Consider the following 17,682-nt stretch of genomic DNA (forward strand, 5'->3'; position numbering starts at 1 on the left):
TTGTCAAAAATAAATAGAAGGACCAATTCAGTATCACATGAGATTGCTAAATTTAGTTTTGATGATAGATCTGATGATTTTCGTTTCTTTTTAATAATTTCCCGCCCTGCGTGGGCGTCTGCTGTTATGAACGATTGTAATGACGTTTTAGTAACTAATTCATACTCAAAAAAGAAAATCACGCAGCAGAGGTGTTTTTAAGAAAAAACACGTTGGCAGCGAGAGAGTCACAAGGACTGTGTGCGACCAAAGACAAGAGAGGAGAGACAGTGTACCCGTACTAGTACTTTTTACCATCGCATTTTTACTGTAGCCGTAGCACCACGGCGCTCTCTAGTCTAGCTCTGGCACTGTTCACCGCGGCTGGCTGCCACCCTCCTCTCTTTACCAACCCCGTGAAAAAGGGCCCGAATTCCAAGACACCGCCCCAAAAGGCTGCCATCCTCTCTCTTCCTCTCCCGCAAGCAAAAGATTTCTGCGCAGTACCATATTGATCGTCTGATCCCCTCTCCCCTCCCCTGCCATCCCATTGATCGCTCATCTGCTCTGCTTTTCTGCATTGACTGACCACAAGCGACTCCTCCCTCCTCCCTCCAGACGGCCAAGGCCACAAACCAACCCCCTTTGCTTCCATTCCTCCTCCCTCTCCTCCCAAATGCCGCCTGCCTGCTCAGGTGCTCGCGCGTGAGCGGCCAGGACGACGCGCGAGACGGAGGGGGGAAGCCATGGGGGAGACGGATTTGGAGGACGTGGTGCTCTCCTGGTCGCTCCAGGAGATCAACGACGACGACCTCTACAGGGGGAAGGTACGTGCCGTGGTGCTCTCCGTGAGCCATCCATCTATCCCTCCCTCCCTCCCTTGCTCCGCCTCCGGATGATGATGATTTGTGCGGGCTCGACCCTTTTATTTCGGTTGTTTTTTCGGTCGAATCTGTGCGCATGGCACGGACTCCGGACGAGGGAGGCGTATGCTCCGTATGCGCGTTAGGTTTGAATCTGGTGATTTTCTCGGTTTATCGCGTTTAGAGCGCTGCCTTTTGTGTGTAATCGAAGCTGGTCAGCTGTTGGATGTTCCAGATGATGGTGTGTGTGGTCCGCGCGCTAGGGTTTAGAGGGGGTTTCTGTCCACGTGTCATGGAACTGTAACTGCAATTAATTAGCATGCGCTGAGTGCCATTTCTGGACTGTCGTCTGATGGCAAGTGGCAACGCACGTAACTGTTGCACGCTAACTGTTGGATTTCAGGTTTTTTTTTCAGAAATTGTTGGATTTCAGGAAATTACATGTTGCCGTTGCTTGTTGCTGCCATCTGTGACTGATTCGGGCTAATGCCATGGTTCTTTTTTTAGAGAATGGTTCTTATGTTACTGATGATGGAGGTGCACATTGCTGTAGAAAACGATGACACACTAATTTCACTTTGTGACCACCATTTGTCAAGTGCCTCCAAAGAACTTTATTTGGTGGCAGATAGGTGCTGTAGAAAATGATGACACAACTATTGGATTTCAGGATTGTTGTCTGATCGCAAGTGGCAACGCACATAATTGTTGCACGCTAACTGTTGGATTTCAGGATTTTTTTCTTTCAGAAACAGTTGGATTTCAGGAAATTGCATGTTGCTGTTGTCCGTTGCTGCCATTTGGGACTGATTCGGGCTAATTACATGATTCTATTTTTAGAGAATGGTTCTTATGTTACTGTTGGAGGTGCACGTTGTTGTAGAAAACGATGACATACTAATTTCATCATGTGACCACCATTTGTCAAGTGTCTCCAAAAAACTTTATTATTAGATAATACACTGTAAGTTTCAAACCGCTGTTGGAACATGATAGGTCGCTGTTGGAACATGATAGGTGCGTAAGTCATGTATCGTAATGATATGTATGCGTGATGTTGTACAATTTGGTGGCAGAAATTACAAACTGTCTTGCTATGGAAAACAATTTCTATAGCTGAGTACAGCAACCTCCTTGTGATATGAGCCATGTACTGATCCTTGCTTATTCTTGCAGTAGATGACATTGATCATATAGCTCTTCTGTTTACATGCCATTTGTTGTGTGCTCAAGGAACTGTAGGAGAATCATCTTTTGCTAGCTATAATTATTTTTCATTTGGAAATGACCTCTTTTGTTTTTAGGTTGAGACTATTCCCTGCAACTTCAAGTCACTTGATCACTATCTTGCATCGTACCGTGTGCCTCTGATTGAAGAAACAAGGTCAGATCTGTGCTCATGCCTTGAACTCATCAGTCAAGCACCCTCGTCGAAAATACTTTCCATGGAGGTAGCAGGAAAGTCGGGATCATACTTTATGGATGTGGACTTTTGGGACAATGATGCTGGTTTCTCTACTGGGGCTTATTCTGCCAGGAATGGTGACATCTTTATTTTGTCTAGCATAAAACCTGAAGCTGCAGAGGACTTAAACCGCCATGGTGTCACACATTGCTTCGCAATGGTTACTGAGGTTTCTATGGATGATGAATACCAGAAGGGCTTCAGAGTCAAAGTTGAAAAGAATATTGATTTGGAAGAAGACTTGAACAAACTCAAACATGCAATATTTCTCAGTAATATCACCACAAACATATGTATATGGAAAGCACTTACCTTTGATGCAAACATGAATGACAATTTCACAATAATCAAGTCGCTCTTAGCCCCCCAAAATCTGGTAATATGACATGCATACTCGTGTTTTAGTTTTACTTGCCATTTTCATTACCAGTATAAATTAGTATGGCACCTAACCTTTTGAGCTCCTCTTTGTCTGCTCTGTTTCAGGGTGAGGATATTTGCGGTATGTGTGCTAAGCAGGATGGGGGCCCTTTGGCTTCTTTCACAGAGCAATTGCTGTCGGTTATGCTTAATCAATCACAAGTGGATGCTATTGAATCTGTCATCTCAGCTGTACAATGTGGGCATGTGAACCTCATGAAGCTTATATGGGGTCCACCAGGCACTGGAAAAACCAAGACGGTTAGCGCTTTACTGTGGGTCTTGGCGTGTTTGAAATGCAGAACTCTTACTTGTGGTCCCACAAATGTTGCTGTTGTTGGAGTTTGCACTCGTTTCCTTGAAAACTTGAAGGATTTCAGTGAGCACACTGACAATATTGGTCTACCTTTTTCTCTTGGAGATATTTTGTTATTTGGAAGCTGGTCTAACATGGACATCACAGAGGATCTTCAGGAAGTTTTCTTAGATTTTCGTGTCAATGAACTTGTGGAATGCTTTTCATCGTCGTCTGGATGGAACTACAGAATAGCTTCAATGATATCCTTTTTTGAAGACTCTGCTTCACGGTATGATATGCTTCTTGAGGATGATGGCAAAATTGATCCAGTGTGCTTTTTGGACTTTGTAAAGAAGCAATTTGACGTGATAGCAGTAGCTCTGAAAAGATGCATCATGAATTTGTGGGTTCACCTTCCTGGGAGGTGCTTTTCTCGTGACAGTGCCATAAATATATCTACATTGCTTCATATGCTGGAAAATTTTGGTGCTCTTCTGTGCAACGTAGACTTGACTGATGAGGGCTTAAAAAGGGGACTTGGTTGCCTGTCAACTGAAAACTCTGTTTGTGCACAACCTATGTCTTCTATTGAAAAGGAACTGGATGGAGCAAGGTCTTCATGCCTTAAATTGCTAAAGGATCTGCTACACTCGCTTAATTTACCCACTGGAGTAAACAAAAACTGGGTCCAGACCTACTGCATACGTAATGCAACACTTCTTTTCTGTACTACCTCTAGCTCTTATCGGTTACATCACATGGAGATTGCACCCCTCGAAGTATTAATTGTTGATGAGGCTGCTCAAGTGCGGGAGTGTGAATTGGTGATCCCACTACGTCTGCATAGGTTAAAACATGTTGTTTTGGTAGGAGATGACTGCCAGCTGAGTGCAATGGTTAAAAGCAAAGTAAGGGTTTGCCTCACCCTCTTTATATTGTCTGAATTCATTTGTTAGTCATTGGAACATTTATCAACAAGATAAACTTATGATACTGAAATGCTAAGAATAAAAAATGTGACGGCCATATCTTTCTTTTATGTTTCATTGTTATTTATCTGTTTTCGATAATCTTACTTACTTCCATTGGTTGTCTCTAGGTATGCAAAGAAGCTGGATTTGCGACAAGTTTATTTGGGAGATTGGTTGTGCTCAAATTTGATAAGCATTTGCTGAATATACAGTATCGCATGAATCCTTGTATCAGCTTATTTCCAAATGCTCAGTTTTATGAGAGGAAGATTTTAGATGGTCCCAATGTCCTGTCTCCTAGTTATAATAAGGATTACACATGCCTCCCTTTTGGGAGCTACACGTTTATAAATCTCACTGATGGAAGGGAAGACACAGAGGGCATGGGAAACAGTCGCAGAAACATGGTTGAAGTTGCTGTTGTTTTGCACCTAATCCATACCATCTTTAAATGTATGTCTAAGCTGAACTCTATCCTTTCTTTAACCTTAATATCCTTTCTAGTTATTTTTTAAGAAGCTACTTGGGCATGGGATCTTTAGAAGCTGACGTGATCTGCCGTTCTTGTATTGCATACTGCATAACCTTCATTGGTAGAAAGGTGTTCACCACAATAGTGTATGTTTGAGAGTCCAGTTTTCTATGTGTTCTCTTGATATGGTTAATTGCATCAACCCGACTTTATTAGATTTCAATTCTACTGCCCTGTTCGGTAAACAATGTATTTTTATTTTGAAAAAAGAGAGCATTAGATAGATGACATGAAAGATGAAGCATTATGCTCTATCAGAGTTGTTTGGCCATTGCCTGGACCCGCCTTAGTAACTTCTATTATCATCGGACTTCGTAGTTGAAAAGCAATGATATGTCAATGATTTGGTGATACAGAATCAATTTAAATTTGTTGAAGAACATTCTTTCAATAGCCTTGTCAAATAATTGATCCGTAATGATCAGTAAGCGTACCACCTAAGTTTTTTCTGCAGCTTGGAAAAGGACAGACCAAGGGCTCAACATCGGTGTGGTCTCTCCATATAACGCTCAAGTTGATGCAATTAAAAATCGACTTGGCCAAAAATATGATACATGTGATGGCTTTCATGTGCGAGTGAAGTCCATTGATGGTTTCCAGGGAGAAGAGGATGATATAATAATACTATCAACTGTTAGATCCAACGGGAGAGGAGTTGTTGGATTTCTTGCTGATAATCGAAGAACAAATGTTGCTCTTACTAGAGCAAGGTGTGCATCAATTTTTTTTTGCGGTCCCTTGTTTTATTGCTGTTCAAAGTATGTCAGACTGATGATATAAATTATCTGATGGATGCTTTATTCATACAGGCACTGTCTTTGGATTGTTGGGAATGCTCATACACTTCATAAAAGTGGGACCGAATGGACAGACCTTGTTGCTGATGCGGAGAGACGTAAATGTATTTTCAGTGCCACTAATGACGCAACCATCTGTAAGTTGGTTTTGCAACTAAAACAAGAGCTTGATGAACTTGAGGATCTTCTTAGTGCTGATTCAGCGGTTTTCAGCAATACCAGATGGAAGGCAAGTACCATGGTTTCAGCCAGTTTGGCTTTGAACTACTTTCTTGTTTTCTAATATGTGGCTGCACTTAAATTACCCAGAATGCAAACCACATGTATATGCATTTGTTTTATGAGACTCATGCTTGTTGTCAGGTAGTTAGGGTTTACTGAATATACAGTTCCTTTATAGTGTGATTTTGTTTGTGTTCATGATAGATCAGTTTTTTACTTTTTGGAGTCATGTATGTGGTTCACTTGTCTCTGCTAGGCTGGTTGCTCTGCAATTGGATTGTGAGAGGTTTGTAAATAAGATTTTCAGGACATGTGCTACTTTGTGAAGCTCCTAATTTTCTTGAAGTACACAATGTTCATTTTTCTTGTATACATTCTTTCTCATGTTCCATCTTTTGTATTCATGTATTCGACAGGTCATTCTTAGCGACGAGTTTAGAAAGTCTTTCACCAAACTAAAATCACCACAGCTCAGGAAGGAAGTACTCCAAAAGCTTATCAAACTTGGAGATGGTTGGAGGACAACAGTCAAGAACCTTGATATGCCTGGTGTTTCTCATCTTGTAAAAGTATACAAGGTCTGGGACTTGTATCTTGTTTGGAGTACTGACATTGAGAAAACTGAAAGAACGTATTCCCAGATAATAAGAATTTGGGACCTACTGTCACAGCAAAATGTTGCAAGGACTGTTCAACGCCTCGAGAATCTATTCTCCATGTACACGGATGATTACCTGGATCATTGCAGGAGAGTGCAGGCACAAGGGTATGAGTTTTTTTGTTGTTAATGGGCTATAATCAGGTTTCTTAGATTTTTTATACCTCTGATACTTACAGAGATGAACTGTCTGTAAATAGTTCATGCCTACAAATGAATTGCCTGAAGACATTCTTCTAATCTTTGCCCTCCTTTTTGTTGTGGATAACAGGAAACTGGAGGTTCCTATGGTTTGGGATATTGTGCATGATATTATCCGCTATAACAAGGATTGCAAAGCTGATGCTCATGAAGAGCATGATCCCGTGGATACATCATATGGCATGGAGAATTCAAAAGTTAGTGAAAGCTTCCTGCTGATGAAATTCTACTCTTTATCATCTGGAATGGCAAAGCATTTGCTGACAGCTACTGATGGGTCTGAAATCGACGTCCCCTTTGAGCTGACGGATGAAGAGAAGGTGATAATCCAATTCCCGCTCACTAGTTTTATACTTGGGAGGTCAGGCACTGGAAAAACCACTGTACTGACAATGAAACTGATTCAAAACGAGCAACAGTCATTGATTGCATCCCAAGGTTTAAATTTGGATGGAGCTGATTTATCAGGGGTAGATGACAATAATATTATGTCAACAAAGAATGGAGGAGAAAGTTCTGTGAAACAAGTATTTATCACTGTAAGCCCAAAGCTATGTTCAGCCATAAAAGATCACATCTGCAGACTTAAAAGGTAAGTCGGTTGAATTGAAACCCCTATTTAAAAGTATTACATATGTTTACACCATTTTGGAAATTATTTTTATAGGACTATTTAAGTGGACAGAAATGTGTGCATGAGTTGGCTCAATTTTTTTTCCCACTATACTTCTTTCTGTTAGAGGTAGTGAGGGTAGGCCTTGAATGCTGCTGGGCTAGGCGTGCACTCAGCCACTCACATGACTAGCCAACTGAGCCATGCTTGGTGCTCTTTTGTGAAATTATACATTGCAAGTGGGTTCAATGATTTCTTATGAAGATACTCGCTTTGCTTCTTTTATGTTTTGTACCAACAATAATCCTTGTATTAATTCCAATTTATTTCAACCCTTTACAGATTTGGCACCGGTGATGTCTCTGACCAGTCTAGCATTCTTCACATGCATGACATCATGGATGACCTGGAAGAGTTTACAGAAATTCCTGACAGTTTTTGTGATCTACCTCACGGGCACTATCCTCTTACTATAACATACCGTAAGTTTTTGATGATGCTTGATGGAACATGCCAGACATCTTTTTTTGATGCGTTTTATGGTGAAATGAAGTCTAGCTTTGAGAGAGGCCATTCAAGATCTCGTGCAGTGCATACTTTTATTGAATTGAAGGAAGTTACCTATGAAAAATTTGCTACTTCCTACTGGCCTCGTTTTAATGCAGACCTGACAAAAAAAATTGCTGCGTCCACTGTCTTCACTGAAATAATTTCTCATATAAAGGGCGCATATCAAGCAAGCAGGCCTTATACTGGGAAACTGGACAGACAAGATTATGTGATGCTCGCTGATAAAAGAATTTCATCTTTGAACAATGAGATGAGAGATAGAATTTATGATATATTCCTTGAATATGAGAGTATGAAATGCACTGCCAGGGAGTTTGATTTGTCAGATTTCGTAAATAGTCTTCACAGCAGTCTTGTATCTGAGGGCTACAATGGAGATATGGTGGATTTTGTTTACATAGATGAGGTGCAGGATCTCACCATGACACAAATAGCACTTCTTAAGTATGTCTGTATGAACATCAAGGAAGGCTTCCTTTTTGCTGGTGACACTGCACAGACTATAGCAAGGGGTATCGATTTCAGGTTTGAAGATATCCGTTCACTTTTTTATACTGCATTCCTCGCAGAAACTGAAGCGTCTAATGAAGGACTTAAACATGGGAAAAGAGTCCATCTCTCAGATATGTTCCAACTATCACAGAATTTCCGCACACATTGTGGCATCCTCCGTATGGCACAAAGTATCATGAGCCTTCTGTACTTCTTTTTCCCGTCAAGTGTTGACAAGCTTAATCCAGAGACTGGACTTGTACATGGAGAAGCTCCTGTGCTGCTGGAGTCTGATAATGATGAGAATGCAATTATGACCATTTTTGGAGAAAGCAAAAGTAAACATGGTAACCTGCATGGGTTTGGTGCTGAGCAAGTCATATTAGTTCGTGATGATGCTACCAAAAAACAAATTACTGATCTTGTTGGTAAACAAGCTCTTGTTTTGACTATTGTTGAATGTAAGGGCCTTGAGTTTCAGGTATGGGCCTATATATTCAGTTTCATCTGTGTTCATTTTGCAAAATATTTTAACTGTAAAACGTGCTATTTCAAAATGTCAAGTATACTCACTTCTGAGATATTTTCTAGGATGTGCTGTTGTACAACTTCTTTGGTTCGTCGCCTTTAAGAAACAAATGGAGAGTTCTCTACGGCTACATGGAAGATAAAGATATTATAGCACACTTGGAGCAGATCTCTCATCCTGGTTTTGACAGAAGCAAGCATTATCTTCTCTGTTCAGAGCTGAAGCAACTCTATGTTGCAATCACACGCACTAGGCAAAGACTCTGGATAAGTGAAAATACAGATGATTACTGTCGACCAATGTTTGACTACTGGAAGAAGTTGTGTATTGTAGAAGTTAGATCACTTGATTCTACCCTCATTCAGGCAATGCAGACAGGGAGCAGCAGTGATGATTGGAGGCTACGGGGAACCAAGGTTGGTGATCTTTGCTTGTTTGGTCTGGAAAGCCAATTTTAGTTACCATGCTATGCATTATGTTGCCTACTGAGTGATTTTTTTTGCATGTTCTTAATCTTGTGAAATTCATGTTTTTTTTTTGTCTCACAGTTGTTCTATGCACACAAATTCTTTGTTAGTCGGGTCACGGCGCGTACCTACTTACAGTTTTTCTGTTCTTCTCTTTTACCATTGTTATTCCATCCACAAGTTCTCTCTCTTTTCCTTTTGTAGTTATTCAATGAGGGGCAATTCGAAATGGCTACTATGTGTTTCGAAAAGGCCGGTGATGCACACAGAGAGAAGTGGGCAAGAGCTGCTGGACTTGTAGCGACCGCTGACCTTGTCATCTCAAAAAATTTGGAGTTGGGCAAGGCTTCATTGGAAACAGCATCAGAAATTTACGAGTCCATAGGCATGCATGAGAAAGCTGCTACTTGCTATATCAAATTAGGTGACTACAAAAAAGCAGGTCTGCTAACTCTCCGTAGTTCCCAAGCTGTATCCATACTTTTGAGATCTCATCATTCCATAACGTTTTACAAATGACAGTTTGTTCTTAAAGAGTTGCCATATAAGTAAATGTCATCAGATTTCAAAACATTTATTCGAAATGAAATCCCTCCATAAATTGCAGACATGCTAATTTTTAGCTTTGATATGGATAATTTTTAGCTCTGTCTGACACTCTGACTAAACATTGTGTTCCTTGCATTGCCATAGGTATGGTCTATACGCAAAAATGTGGTATTTCTAGACTTGAGGAAGCTGGTGACTGTTTTGCTAGGGCTGAATGCTGGTCGGAGGCAGCTGAAATGTTTTTGAAAGCTAAATGTTACACCAAGTGTTTCTCCATGTGCTCAAAAGGAAAACAATTATACAATCTGGGCTTGCAGTTTCTGCAACAGTTAGAGGAGGAACATTCACTTGAGAATTCAAAATCCTTGGAGGTTTCTGCAATCAGAACGAAGTATCTGGATAATTGTGCTCAACATTATTTTGAGCGTGGTGACATAAAGAATATGATGCCCTTTGTTAAAGCTTTCAGCTCTATGGATCATGTACGGGTGTTCCTAAATTCTAGAAATCTTATTGATGAACTGTTGAGTTTAGAGATGGAAATGGGTAATTTCCTAGAAGCTGCAGGAATAGCAAAGCATAAAGGAGATGTCTTACTGGAGGTAGACATACTCGAGAAGGCAGATTTGTTTGAGGATGCAACACGGCTTCTCCTCCTCCATATCATTGTGGGTTCCTTGTGGTCTTCAAATAGTAGAGGGTGGCCTCCCAAAAGATATGCAGAGAAGGCACAGTTTCTTGCAAAAGCCAAAGAGTTGGCAAAAAAGGTCTCTGAGTGCTTCTACTGCTTTGTTTGCGTGGAAGCTGATGCACTGTCGGATGTGAATAAGTCTCTTTCCAGTTTGAATTGCACTTTGCTTGAGGGCAGAAAATGTGCAAACTTGTTAGTTGAACTTGTTGCTTCCCGTTCGATCCTTGATGTTCATCTGCAGTCTCGAGCCTCTGGATACAAGATAGAATTAGGGCCAGGATCTGAAGATGAAAATAGCTGTAATGATATGCTGGCCTCTAACCAGATGTCACCCCAAACTCTGTTTTATGCCTGGAATCACTGGAAGTCGATCATAATCAAAGTACTATCTCATCTTTGCCACACCGATGGTCCAGAATTAAATGACTATGCAGTTGTGTATGAAGATCTTTTTGCCAAGTACTTCGGATTGAGAAAAGATGGTGAAGGTGACAGATATGTGGTGCTGAACATGAATGCAAGTTGGCTTTCTAACGCTGGCAGGAATTCTTTGCAGCAAGACGGCAACAGATGTTTATTGGGTGCCTCCGAGTGTCATTCATGTGCTCAGTGTTTCTGGATGAATGAGCTGTCTTCTGTTGGTTTCAGTGTACTTAAGAAGTTGGAGTCAATTGTTCAAATTTCTCCAAAGCCGGCATCTTGGTATACCCTGGTGAGAACTGTCCTTATCATACATGAGATAGCTAAGTTTTTGGAAGAACCACAGTTCAGCATGCCAAAAGGTTCCATGAAGTTAAGAAGCTTTTTTGTTCTCTGTGGGTGTCGATTCTTTGAACTAGTTTTTCTTGTGTGGAGAGATGGGACAAAGGGGAGCCTCTCGCGTGTACTTGACTCACCAGCTGCATATGGATTGATTGCTGATTCTCTTAGTGCAAATCTTCGCCCAGCAAATAAAAAATTGACTTATGGGCATCTTGGGAGAACAACCATGCTTCTGCTTCATGCAGCACAATTGGATGAAGCGCTACTTTCAAGACTATTACAGTACCTGGGCAATAATTCTGAGTGGGCAGGGTTTTTCCGATATTTCAAGAGATTTCTTGACAGTGGTCGTGATAGATCCTCCTTGATCTTCAACTTTAAGCTTGCTCTTGAGTTTACCTTAAGTGTGAAGTGGAAGGATGAACTAGACTACATATCCCCAGGATGCTATGTGGGTCTTATGGAGTGCCTTGGTTTCTTGGCTTCATCATGCTTATTAGTACAGAATGATTTTATGTGCTGCACGAAATCTCTGTTGGTCAATATGCTGGAGTGCCGTACCAGCAAGGCTTTCATTGACACCTGCCAGGTATCTAAGTCAAGCCCAGATTCTGATCTTCATGGTTTGGCACACTTATCAGGCCGTTTCATATACGAGACAATTATTACCATCTTGACGACCAAGCATATGCTCCAGGAATGGGTAGATAAGACTTCATGTCCTTCCAGTACTTCATACAGAGCAGTCCTCCTGAGACTAGTTGTTACACTTTATCCTCTGATCCTTACTCTTTCTCTGGGGAAGTGCTATGAGGTCACACGTAACCTTGTGAGGAATGAAGTCTTCAAGGATTTACCTTTGGAGTTCTCTAAGAAGATTCAGGATGCTTTGAAAATGAGGTCTCACACACCGAGCAACTTCATAAGAGTGCTTGCTGATGCACTTGCCTCAATCGGAGATCATATGGTAGTTATTGGCTCACCCAAAAGCCCAGTAATATGTCGAAACCTGAATGCCTATATGATAAGCAAGGAGGATTTGCATGATGTTCCGAAGATAATGGCTCTTCTGCGTCTTGAAGAACCAAGTTCTGTGAAGCAAGAGACTCCATTGCCAGAAAAATCTGATGGTAGCAAGCGTCCTGAAGAACCAAGTTCTGTGAAGCAAGAGACTCCATTGCCAGAAAAATCTGATGGTAGCAAGCGTCCTGAGGAACCAAGTTCTGTAAAGCAAGAGATTCCATTGCCAGAAAATTCTAATGGTAGCAAGTTAAAAAATGTTATTTCTGGAAACATTCCTGTGAATGTAGAGTTAGTAAAGATAGGAATCAGTTCGAGAAAGAAAAAATCAACTGGTGTCCTTGTGCCTGTAGAGGTATTAAAGGTAGAGGGTTCGAGAAAGACAGATTCAACTGGTATCTTTGACACTCTCTGGAAGAAGCTTGATACTTTTCTACGCGATGAGCAAGGCCAGGTGAGTTTCATATGTTATAATAATGCTTATTTTGTTGTCTTCCAGTTTGTCCCATTGTTGGCAGGTGCCAAGTAATCCTAACAGCTAATTTCTGCAGAAAGATGCAAGGGTTGTCATTCAATTTCTTAGAGATGCCCTTCCATGGCTGGAAACAGGCGTTCTAGCATTGGTTGATAAAGAGCTTGATGAACACTATCTGGAAGAGATCAAGCACATCTGCAGTGAGTTCGAAAAACTTCCTGACAGGTAAGCAAGTGTTAATTTGGGGCCAACTTTATCTAGATTGTTATGCGATGTATTGTAATTGATAGGCATGTATGAGTAATAACATCCTCTCTTTTCTGCATGATATGTACCACCTTTCTAGTAGTGCAAGACGTGTCTTGTGAAAAATTTACCTTACCACTTGCGCGCGTGAAAATTCACAGGACGGACAAAAAAGCGGTGGATGATCTATACTCGAAGTGGGAAGGTGCTGGGAAGACACTGCAGCAGGTCATCCGCCTTGTGATTGGTTCAGGGTCATGCACGGATGGTTGTCGCCAATGCCAGGATGAGAGGCGCGAGGGGAAAGACCCCAGGCTCTGCCTCCTGAAACTGCCCACAGACTGCGTATTCAAAGCTTGCCCAGATGATGAGAGGGCTGGCACAGGAGAAGCTGCCTCGACTTCAACAAAGGCGGCGCAGAAGCAGAAGAGCAAGAAGAAATCCAAGAGGACAAAGAAGCCCGACAAGGGGCGTGGCAAGAAGTGAGCTGCTGTAGTTAGTTTAACCACCTTCAAGAAAATATTTGCGTGCATCGGAGAAGCTTGTGTCGTAAAACCATTGGGAAGACAGCAGAAATGTGTTGCTTCGCGTCTGGCCAAGGAATGTAACTGTTGAACCGGCACAAGACATTTGTTTGTACCCATGCATCACTATATATGAAGTTCCCCCTAGATTATTCATGTTGAATGAACGTGCTTACAAAAAGTGTTGGGCCCTTTCTGACCTGTGGAGTAGCCTCCTCTGCGTTATGGCACCACTTTTGAATACGCACACCTGTTGCATTGCAGGCTGTTTCCCCCCTTGGTGAGAACTGAGAAGAGGCCACCGTTGAAACTGCATTGCAAAAACTTGAAACGGAACCGATGGAGCAGTGGACGGCAACGCGATGTGAGCCAACACCCAACCAATTTTCAACACACCAACACCCATGATCTACCGGTAGAAATGATGTAGTGACACTAGTAGTAACTCGCAAAGACGCGCAGAGTCATGCAACCGTGAATCACACACTTCAGAAAGCCACCTGATCGCGTAGATCAGATCAGAGGGATAGCTACACTCAAACTGATAATCTCACAGCTGCCCCTAGAACCATGATAGCAGACTCGGATGACTGGGGTGAAGAAATTGAAACGGATGGGGTGCTCCCGATGGCCAAGACAAGATCATTGTCCAGGGCAGCCAGCAGGCCCACAGGACAATCAACAACACAATTTGGATACATACAAGCACAATAGCCTAAGCCATGGAACACCCTGGCAGCTTGGCTTGGTTTGGGATGGAAGAACAAAACGATGGTGAAACATGGGCTGGATCTCCCAGAACAAACATCAACAGCAAGAATCACTACAGCACCTTCACATAAATGCAGTGACACACTCTAATCAGGAATGGCACAGAGAACTTGCTGCTAAACAGTACGGCAGGAAAAAAAAATAACCCTGGCACCATGAGGCACTTGTTTATCCTGGCGCCATACGAATAACTTACTCAACACTGTATTTATTTCAACAAAGAGAGAAAAAGGAGAGCACTTGCCTAAGCTTTAGTAATTCTATTTCTCAGAACACTGGTATGGATAGAGAATATATGCAAAAAAACCCGTACTAACTTTCCTACCGGCAATCTTCTAGCATTGTTCTCTATTGGTAATGCCTCCCTGGCCTGTCCCTGCCTTCGTAAGCAGGTGGGGCGGCGTTGTTTTAGTTACCGCTGCATTGGTAGCTTGGGTTACCTATGGGGGAAACTGGTAACTTGGTGGATCAGGCGCGCTCCGGTAGGACTGTGTGTTAAAGTTGGGACGCCTATGAGGACACTAGATGCCAATTTTACTGTATCTCACCCACACCTCATGGTATTTGGGGTCGTAAGGAACAGCTTGTCCATCTATAAATGGTTCTCCTGAAATACAAGAGAAGGCATCAGATACACTCTCCTTACATATGGACAGGGATGGAAACTGAAAAAGTGCACAAGCTCCAATAATCCAGGGAAGACATGGCAGGTTAAAATGTTGAAAGTGTCACCTCAAGGGGCTCAAAATGCCAGGACAGAATGACAAACACTGGAACGATAAATCATCTTGCACAAAGCACTTGATTTTACGATATAGTGGTATGATAAATAATAATGAAAACTGCAGCCAAATATCATTCATACCACTAGGAGGAAGATGTACTCCCTCCGTCCCATAATATAAGAGCATTTTGACACTAATGTAGTGTCAAAAACGGTCTTATATCAGAACGACGCTCTTATATTATGGGACGGAGGGAGTATATTTTAAACAAAAACTAGCAACTACAGAAGCGCTGTCATATAGCTCTCATATCAATTTTGAGTGTACTGTGTTATATTCAGGTTTCATCAAAAGACAGAAGTTTGTTGTTGGTAGTCTGCCAAAAAGTTATAGGGGCCAACATAAGCTCCTATTTCAATTAAAGCATAACAAAGTTGTCACCAATCACCATTTCTGTCAGTTGAATAGATATCTTACATACTGGTGACATCCTTTACTATATACTGTAGGAATGAAGATACAAAGAGCAGTCTACACTCAAATACTAGAAAACTCTACATGATAACAATAGTGAGATTTTCATCACTAAACAGTTAAATGCTTAACTATAATACAGATGGGTACAGAAGCAATTAGCAGCACAAATAAGATACCAATGATGATCATTAATTAATAAATGAAAAAAAATCTGACAGGATAACAATCTTAAGCCTTTTGAGTAAGAATACAATTCCTAAAAGCATGTGCTACAGGAAATTTTCTCAAAATTCCTAGATCTGGAACCTGCAACTGAGATAGTCATAACTCATAACACAACATCATATAGTACCACACAAAGTGGTAAATCTGTTACCTAGTGAGGGGAAAAGCAACAACCATTTCAAATTATTATAGTGAATATTCAGTCAGATAGTACATAATCATTACCACCATAGTCCTTATTTCTTACATCCACGTATGAACCAGGAAGAACCCAACGGACCTTAGGCAACTCTGAAAATAATAAATTAGTGGCATTTAACACAAGATCATTTGAAGTCACCTTCATAAAAAGATCACATACATACACGAATTTCATGTAATGATCAATATACCTCTGAGTTTGCCGGCGAGTTCGTCAGATAGTATAGGGCAACCAAAGAAAAATAATGCCTAGTTGACACAGAGTAGATCTTCATCCTTGCTTCGTCTTCACTGGAACGACATACATAGGATAGATTTGAGATACAGATATGTTATAAATAGTACATAAATGACTTTATCATACTGATCCAATCCTGATCCACTAACCCATCAAGGGTGAGGTGAGGGGGCAGCATACCTTCCGACGACCTGAGCGAGGGTCTTGATGTAGCCGTCGATGATCTCGTTACGGTGGATGTCGAGGTTGCTGGCGTCTCCTGGGGGGCCCTCCATGATGACCATCCAGTGCTCATACTCATAGTCGCACCCGGGGATCGTCTCCTCGGGTGCACGGTTGCTGCAGTTGGAGGCCGAGTTCGCGGGCTGCTGGGCTGCGTCGTGAACCTCCTGGCTGGCGCCTGTCAGGTCCTAGTTGATCTAGAGGTACAGGAATGCGATTTGTATGGACTAATTTCAGAGAATTACGAGGAAGGAGGTCCCGATCTGGGTTTTATATATCTATCGGCTGTGCCGTATGAGTTTAGGGTTCATCCTCGAAGGGAATTCTGCAAGATTCAATGCCCATCTCAGGCACAACCCGGCTGTTAAGTAGGTGGATGCCTCGCTGTAGACAGAGACACACGAAAAGTAACAGTAACGGAAAGTAGATCCAACGGCTGACGATGAAGGTAGCTTGAAGAGTCTCCTGGGCCGTTGGATTGTCTGAACCGGTACGTGCCGGAATTGCCACAGTTAACTGAATGATAATCTTCAGATATCGCGGCCTGACATTACCCCCTCCTGAAGAACCGTCGTGTCCTCACGGCGTAGTGTTGTAGGTTCTCCAAGCTTCAGTCGTGCTTCGAAAGAACGCGGGGAAGGTGTGCTTGATGAACTCCGCATCTTCCCAAGTTGCTTCTTCGGCGGTCATATTTGCCCATTGAATAAGCCACTGCACCACCGGCATGTTTTTACGGGGAACTTGCCTGACCTCCAAGACTTGAGCTGGCTCTGTTTTAATGGTGCCATCTGCATTCACCATAGGCAGGTGTGGGCTAGGAATGGACTTGTGACCCAAGTGCTTCTTTAACTGACTAACATGGAAGACTGGGTGCATTTGCACATCTGCTGGGAATTGCAACTTATAAGCATTGTTGCCAATTTTCTGAATAACCAAGAATGGACCATAGTATTTGTTATGGAGTTTCAGTGCTCCTCTGAATCCAAATGCTGCCAATCTGTATGGTGCCGTCTTAAGATATACCAGATCTCCCACTTCAAATTGTCTTTCCACTCTTTTTAAATCAGCATACTTCTTCATTCTATTTTGAGGTTGAAGTAAGTTCTCTTTCAGTTGGTGCAACATGTTCTGCTTGGCTGTTAAGAAGTCCTGTGCCTCCTCATTATCAGGTCCAGGAATTGCTAGTTTAGCAATCAATGGAGGAGGAAATCCATATAATGCTTGAAAAGGGCTCATCTTCAATGTTGTATGGTAGCTGGTGGTGTACCAATATTCAGCTAGTGGCAACCAAGCTAACCACTTCTTTGGCTCTTGAGTAGTCATACACCTCAAATAGGTTTCCAAGCACTGATTGATCCTCTCTGTTTGGCCATCAGTTTGTGGGTGATAGGCTGAACTATACCTCAGTTCACTTTTGTATGCAGCAAAGATGTCTCTCCACAGTTGGCTTCTAAAGATTCTGTCTCTATCAGATATAAT

At 41.9% G+C, this 17,682-nt stretch overlaps 1 protein-coding gene across 2 annotated transcripts; it reads left to right on the forward strand.

The window, feature by feature from the left end:
* Positions 1 to 480: 480 nt before the first annotated feature.
* On the forward strand, positions 481 to 13,507 carry LOC109753934 (uncharacterized). 2 transcript variants are annotated; one of them, XM_040390613.3, is made up of 14 exons: positions 481 to 806; positions 2,147 to 2,683; positions 2,794 to 3,933; positions 4,125 to 4,449; positions 4,971 to 5,238; positions 5,338 to 5,554; positions 5,964 to 6,313; positions 6,477 to 6,998; positions 7,362 to 8,562; positions 8,673 to 9,026; positions 9,282 to 9,519; positions 9,771 to 12,553; positions 12,651 to 12,799; positions 12,982 to 13,507. In XM_040390613.3, exons 1-14 carry the CDS (start codon positions 726 to 728, stop codon positions 13,304 to 13,306), a joined length of 8,490 nt encoding a protein of 2,829 aa, XP_040246547.1. In that variant the 5' UTR covers positions 481 to 725; the 3' UTR covers positions 13,307 to 13,507. The 2 variants fall into 2 exon arrangements, with proteins under 2 accessions (XP_040246547.1, XP_040246548.1); XM_040390614.3 differs by having other exon boundaries at positions 4,983 to 5,238.
* The last annotated feature ends 4,175 nt before the right edge of the window (positions 13,508 to 17,682 follow it).

This window comes from Aegilops tauschii, chromosome 5 (genome assembly GCF_002575655.3).
Source record: "Aegilops tauschii subsp. strangulata cultivar AL8/78 chromosome 5, Aet v6.0, whole genome shotgun sequence".
NCBI classification, from domain to species: Eukaryota; Viridiplantae; Streptophyta; class Magnoliopsida; order Poales; family Poaceae; genus Aegilops; species Aegilops tauschii.